General features: G+C 38.8%; 1 protein-coding gene across 2 annotated transcripts; it reads left to right on the forward strand.

Moving 5' to 3' along the window:
• Positions 1-4,529: 4,529 nt before the first annotated feature.
• On the forward strand, positions 4,530-6,460 carry cxcr3.2 (chemokine (C-X-C motif) receptor 3, tandem duplicate 2). 2 transcript variants are annotated; one of them, XM_028425336.1, is made up of 2 exons: positions 4,530-4,667; positions 4,815-6,460. In XM_028425336.1, exons 1-2 carry the CDS (start codon positions 4,632-4,634, stop codon positions 5,904-5,906), a joined length of 1,128 nt encoding a protein of 375 aa, XP_028281137.1. In that variant the 5' UTR covers positions 4,530-4,631; the 3' UTR covers positions 5,907-6,460. The 2 variants fall into 2 exon arrangements, with proteins under 2 accessions (XP_028281137.1, XP_028281136.1); XM_028425335.1 differs by having other exon boundaries at positions 4,536-4,667; positions 4,812-6,460.
• The last annotated feature ends 695 nt before the right edge of the window (positions 6,461-7,155 follow it).

Here is a 7,155-nt window from a genome sequence, read left to right on the forward strand (position 1 = left end):
TACAGCAACTAATCAACCAGGTTATGACGTTTAGTGCAGGTGTGGTAGGTGTACACAGTGAGGACCCAGCTCTTTACATTTAATATAAGAGGGTGTTTAAGAACTGACCTGTGCTGAGTTACATTGTAAAATGTTTATATTTTTATGTGAACCGCATCAGCATGCTGAGGTTAGTGAAGAAAAAAACGACAATTGTTGTTGGTCTAATATTGGATCTATGCATTTTCCCAAAGGCCAAAGATGAAGTGGTTTGAACTGCAATACTGCCATTGATCAACCGCTGGCTCCAATTGACTATGCTTTGTGAATGAAATCTCTCACTGGTCATTAAAGTGCTTCATGTCCTGGAGGTCTATATGAAAATGTTTGGAGAACTACTGTGCTGAGACAAGTCAAAAATGTTATTATGCTGGTGCACAACATCTCAGGGTCTGACACAGAGGAGTTATTTGTTGCCAAACAGTTCTTGTTACTCTTCTAAACTACAAAATGTGAAAATTGCAATATTCTACCTATAGCTCAATTGTCAGGACATTAAGATAACTATGAAGTCTTTTTTTCTCAGTTTCACACTCTTTGCCTTAGGAGGGCAGTATAGTACATTATGAGAAAGCAAAGGACTGAAGTGAACTAAGGCAGCTGTGTTTGTTAGCAGTGGGTAGCCTGGAGCCCAGCCAGTGGTTGGCAGATGAATGGTCTCACCTTCTCTCAGGCAGCATGTGACCTGTGTGTTACCTGAAGCAGTCACCCCCACAGATACACATGATACAAGGAGAAGTGTACTATAGAAACCAGAAGTGTTTTTGTACAAGCTGTAAATAACAAAGGTTGAAGCGGGGCAACTGGATTTGTTGAGTTTTTTTTAAGACGTTTCGATGTTTATGATCAGGAGCCACTGCTGCTACCTTTCACACAGAGCGTTTTTAATCACTGATTTGTAACATACATGTTTGTTTCTAATGGGAATTATGTAAAACAATTAGCATATGCTTTGGATGACAGGACAGAGGATTATTCTTCATATAAAAATGAATTATACACAAATATGCAACTCATCTATGAATTAACATGACTTGCTACACAGCCTACAGTCAATGCTGGGTCTGAAAATCTGATGTGAGCTGGCAAAGTTAAGAGCTGACTTTATTAAACATTAATCTACAGCATATTTAAGACACCAAAACATCCAAGCAAGAATAAAATCCAATAGGACAAGAAAGTGTCAGAGAAAATTTGTTTTTATTGGTTTTATGAAAATGGCCATGAGGTCTGTGAGAAAATAATGAGGAAGTTAAAAGCCAGTTGCAGTAAAACCTGTAACGGTTAACCCTTTAGGGACAAGCTGTGTACTTGTTCCATTGGTTCTTCTGTATTTGATGATGCATTCATGACACACTGAAAGGCTGTGTAAAATGACAGTCTAACCTTTTCTTTCATGTCATAAGTGGTTTATTTTTAATTCTAGACGAGTTGTCAGCATTTTTAATTAGACTCAAGAACTGAGTGGTCAGCAAAGTCTGTTTTTGGTTGCTTTATTTGTGTGTGCATGTCTGAAATGTGTGAAGGCTGAGTTCCTGTTTTATTTTATTTATTATTATTTTCTTTTACTTCCTGTCATGTTCCCCTCCATTGTGATTGCTTGCTTTGCCCTGCCTGCAACCTCTTCTGGTGCATTTAGTCAACGTGTGTGTGTCTCCATGCCCCTGTGTGTTTACTTTGTCTCTGCTTTGTTTGAGTTTAGTATTTTGCTAAATACTAAATATTTTGCTACAAGTACCTTGGTCTCCATATTGACAAAAGGCTGGACTGGTCCATAAACACTGATGCAGAGTCATATGGACAATGACGCCAGCCGTTAAAACTTATTTGTGCATTACGCCCCCTGCTGGCTGTCTGCAGTATCGGTTAATGTCTGATACAATTACAGTAGGCCTATATACATAGCAGGATGTTACCGAGTAATAAGATGAGTGATGAGACTCCAGGATGTTTGTGTCTGCCTTATTTTAGATCTTAAAATCATTTTAATGTTATTTAATATTTAACAGTATGTCAATATTCATAAATGTTATCTATTATAAAATCTTAATCTGAAAAGTAATCTGATTAATTAATTAATTAAGTAATAGAGTTTCAAAGTGGAAGGTAGGCCTTTGTAGCGTTGACGCACTTTGGATAGAGTTTGCACTCGTTAAAATAGGCACCACCCAGGATTCATCATGCGACCGTAATACTTGAAATTAATGAAATACTATTAAAAGAATCAATGAAGTCAATCTCACATCAGAACAATGAGCTCTGAGCTTAAGTGGCCTCCATTCTCATACCTCAAAACAACACATAGGAGGTAGAGTTTGGTCTAATAGGTGATATTTATTAACAAACAGAAACGTGCAATAATAATAAAATGCGTGATAATTTCATAATGATAATTGACTAATGATGAGTAATATAGCAATGGAACAGAGGAATGAGGTCATGTGGTGAGTGATGGTGATAGCAGGATAACGTACATAATATGTAGAAAATAATGAATTGAATACATTAGAATAAAACTCTGGCATCAAACCCTTATCAAGTGGCAAAGGGGATGCAGCAGCTTACTTGGTGGCTCTTGGTTGGTTGGCTAGTGGATGCTGCAGGCCTAAAGATTTGGACCGTGTCTCCAGTAAGGTTAAAAATATGACACAATGGTTCAGCTATAATGTTAGCGGCCAGTTTTAGAAAAAAAGGCTCCAAGTTATCTGGGCCAGCTAGGATTTAGTTCTTTTAAAGACCCAGTGCCAAACCGGTCATGCTGGAGGATGTTGTAGGTAGCAGAAAGTTCTGGGGGGGTTGAGCTGGAGTCTGTGGTGGAGGTCACAGAAGAGAATACTCAGGAACCTCCTCAGTATTTCTAACAAGTCATTTTAATGTTTTGCATGCAAAAGGTCAAAGGTCAACTTCACTGCGACACCATTGTGTTGTGCATAAAAACTTTTGAAACCGTTCTCAAGTCTTCACATAAATTAGTCTGTGGTGCATAGTTTTCATGTGAGCGACCTTTTCAGAGGGGAAGCTGAACATATATGAGGTTACACAATTTACCAGAAGACCCTTGAGACAGAGAAAACCGCAGCAGTGATCAGTTCCTCACAAATTATTCTTAGTTGTTTCTTATTTTTTTTTTTAAAGAAAATCACACTAATACTGAAAGGGGGGTGGGGGGTTGGCGCACACCACAGTGTCTCTGTGGTGCACATAGTGAGTCATCTCTGCATGCTCTTGTGTGCATGCAGTAGCCACGCATGCTTTCTTGAACAAAATGTTCATCTTCTTTAAATCTAAATCACTTCATTTATTCAAAGTGAAAATATAATCTTGAGGAAACTACCAGCAACAGATTTGAGATTGTTTTTGTTATTTTTGCCTCCTGACATTTTTAAGCATGTACATAATGTTCATGGTTGCACCTGAGAGTGTTTATTTATAAAATCTTTAACCACATAAGGATGAACAAATTACTTCATATCCTGTTGTGTTGCTCTTTAGTATACCATATTGGCCCCTTTACATCCTGTTGCTGTTGCTGATGGTGAGTCCTCTCCCTGACTTTCTAACCATACTAAACTAAGATTAAGAAAACCTTTATTTGTCCCACAATATGGACAACATATCATTGCATTTATTTTTGTTTTAAAAATTAAAACCAGGGAGTATACAGTAAAAAGAATCTTTACTTAAGGTATTTAATTTATAATAAAAGTGTACATCTGTATCTTATTTTTTCTAATTTAGCATGTACTTTTTAGAGTAACATATATGCACATTATATATGCACACTCACACATTTTCTCATATGTGTGAGCCATTTATTGGAAAGCAGAACTTGCCAATGCAAATATGCAAACGACAAAAGAGACTTTCTAGAATCACTCATTTTAAATATTGGCAATCTAGCACAGTTTTTTCACTGGCCTGGCACTATTGTTTGTTTATTTGTGTTTGTTTATGTTTGTTTGGAGCCTCTTACGATGGCATATTGAGTAATATTGTGGTAGTAGTCAGACCTTTGTAAACTTGCAACAGTCATCTAAATACTAAAATCTAGGTTGAGTGTAATGCTTGATGTGTAGAAAAAAGTACATAAAGTGACATTCCTGCCGACCCAGCATTTTCACTTCTCCTCTGAAATTCAAATATGGCAGATTGTTTTGTAAAAACAGGTTCTGCTTCTTGAGGCTTAAACCCACAAATGTTCACTTTTGATGTTAGGATTTGTAAGCATGTAGATAAATCACATCTTGTATCTGGTCTGTATATATGGGTGCGCAACCATAATAAGTTTATTTTTCCACACACTAGTCATACACTGTCTGTCTGGCAGAAGTTTTTTACCAACTGCAGACATGCTTTAAAAATATATGTCACAATTTTCCTGAGACAGTCATCGATTCCCACTATAGCTCTGGGAGCACTGTCTAAACTGTGTGAAGATTCAGTTCCTGAAATGAGCACTTCTTCTTTCTGGTTCTCCGTCATCTCGACGAGTGTGGCAAAGATAAACTGCGAACAAGGACGAAAAGCTGACGTGCTCAGTGTGCTCTCTTCTCTCTAGCAGAGTTTCAGGAGTTTGGCTGCTTCCTAAGAACATGGATCAATTCACAGCGACCACATTAGATTACTGGGTGAGTGATTTTTTTTAATCTTTTATACCCATATCTGATTATTATGTTAATTAAAGTCAATTAAAGAGAAATAATGAGTGAAAATGCACTTTTTACTGAATAACCTACATCCATCTGCTTTTTTCTTCTTCTTTTTCTTATCAGCAGGATTTTGATGAGTATGAAGATAACAACACCTTGTCCCCTGAAACAAGTAAGACCTTGTCAGCCCCGTGCCTACAGGATGACGTCTATGGTTTTGCACAGAAGTACTACTCTGTTGTATACAGCCTAGTGTTTGTTGTGGCTGTCGTAGGAAACGTGATGGTGCTGTGTGTGATTAGACGCTACAGAAGCTCTCAGAGAGGTGGAGCCTGTGCCTTCTCTCTCACCGACACCTTCCTCCTCCACCTGGCCATTTCTGACCTCCTACTGGCCTTCACCCTGCCCCTGTTTGCAGTACAGTGGGCACACCGCTGGGTCTTTGGTTTGGCCCTTTGCAAGATCTCCGGTGCCCTCTTCTCCCTGAACCGTTACAGTGGCATCCTCTTCCTTGCCTGCATCAGCTTTGACAGATACCTGGCCATCGTTCACGCTGTCAGCTCAGGATGGAAGCGCAACACCTGCCATGCTCAGTTTGCATGTGCCATCATTTGGGTGCTCTGCCTAGGGCTGAGTGGAGTGGACATCGCCTTTAAACAGGTGGTGGAGATAAAAGCAGTGGGCTATGAGAGGCCGCCTGTGTGCCAGGAGTGGTTCACTGAGAACTCCACACAATGGCATGTGGGGCTGCAGTTGGTCAGTTTGATTCTGGGTTTTGGGTTCCCCCTTCTGATTATGCTCTACTGCTACGTCCAGATCTTCAGGTCTCTGTGCAATGCTACTCGGCGCCAAAAGCGCAAGTCCCTCCGCCTAATCATCTCCTTAGTGTCCGTGTTCGTCATCTGCTGGGCACCGTACAACTGCTTCCGGCTGGCAGACAGCCTGCAGAGGCTGGGCGTGATAGCTGAAACCTGCCAGTTTGGCCGTGTGGTAGACATTGGGACTGTGATAACTGAAAGCGTGGGACTGTCACACTGCGCCCTGAACCCCCTTCTGTATGGCTTTGTAGGGGTGAAATTCAGGAGGGAGCTGGCTAGGATGTGCAAGGGGCTGCTGGGACAGAGGATGGAGGGGCTGAAGGAGAGAAGACGCAGAAGAACCACAGGATCGACCAGCACTGCAGACAGTGAGAACACCACCTACTCTGTCATGGTGTGAAGAAAAGGGAGCTTAGAAGATGTGTGTGTGTGTATTTGTGTGCATGTGTGGTTTTGTTAATGAGGAGTTTGATAACACGACAAATGAACTAGTGTGAATAAAAAACAAATATATAGTTTTAATGAAAACTTTAAAATGTTCTCCAGGTTAAAAGGTTTCTGGCTCCCGGTGCTTTTTTTTTTTACAATTACTGTTGTTAATTTAAAACATGCAAAGGCTGTAATCAGCACATCCACATGCTACATGCTGATGCTATCACTTTTCTTGAGAAGGGGTCAAATCTTGTGAAACAGCTAGATTTCTTCATACTCTGAAAAAGTTTGTTCTCTTCAGTACTCCACCTCTTATCTCACTCAGTGAACTGATAAGTAAATGTTTTCCGCTTTTAAAAGTGAAAATGGTTGTACAGACTGTAAAACTGTGTGATGTGATGCTTTTTTCATGATGTGAACAAGCTTTTCTCTCTCTTTAAGCTATATTCTGTGCTGGAAAAACAAGACATTACTCATTTTTTAAAAATGTTGTATGTAATCTGAAAATTAATCTTTTTTGATATCCACTTTTATATGAAATATTTTTGAAATAAAAAATAATAATACTAAAGAAAAAAGTGTCCATGATGCATTTGTACTTTGCTACAGTTTCATTACAGTATGTTCTTACAGAAATACAGTAGTGGAGCTCATTTTAACTGATTTGGGCTCAGGCCCTTCACTAAAATTAAAATTAATTGGTCCAATTCCTATCTATTATTTTGCAAAATCTGTTGCAAAATCGGTTGCAAAATCTCCAAACACAAGCAAATTTAGCAACACAATGTAACAACAGACAGACCTGGTTGGGTCTCTGTTTAAAGTTGTGTGACTTTTGATATTGTTTATTATTAAAATATCAGATTCAGAAAACTTTATTTATCCCCAATTTAAGGTACAAGTGAGCAGCTTGAACTGTAAAATACAATAAAATAGAAAATGAATACAAATAAAATATAAAATATTAAGTATGTACAGGTTGTCAAGTCTTAAATGTTATGACTCTCCAATCCATCCAAATACACATTTTCTTTGTTTATTTTAACATCCTGACAACAAGTATCCTTTAGCCTCTTTGCTTATCAATAGCTCAGCCAGGTTCGTGACTTTTAGGGGTGCCCCTCTGCACTGCTTTATATTTCTGCATTTGCCTGTGCTGTAGGTTTTTAAAAAGTGTTGTAAGAATAGAATAGAATAGAATAGAATGTCAAAATTGG

The sequence above is a fragment of the Parambassis ranga genome, chromosome 16, assembly GCF_900634625.1.
Source record: "Parambassis ranga chromosome 16, fParRan2.1, whole genome shotgun sequence".
Classification (NCBI taxonomy): Eukaryota; Metazoa; Chordata; class Actinopteri; family Ambassidae; genus Parambassis; species Parambassis ranga.

What these genes read in the sequence shown, in the direction of transcription:
- cxcr3.2 (XM_028425335.1), top strand. Translation starts at nt 4,632, where the DNA reads ATGGATCAATTCACAGCGACCACATTAGATTACTGG. An exon ending in CGACCACATTAGATTACTGG is followed by an intron (nt 4,668 to 4,811) that starts GTGAGTGATTTT and finishes TTTTCTTATCAG; the next exon opens with CAGGATTTTGATGAGTATGA.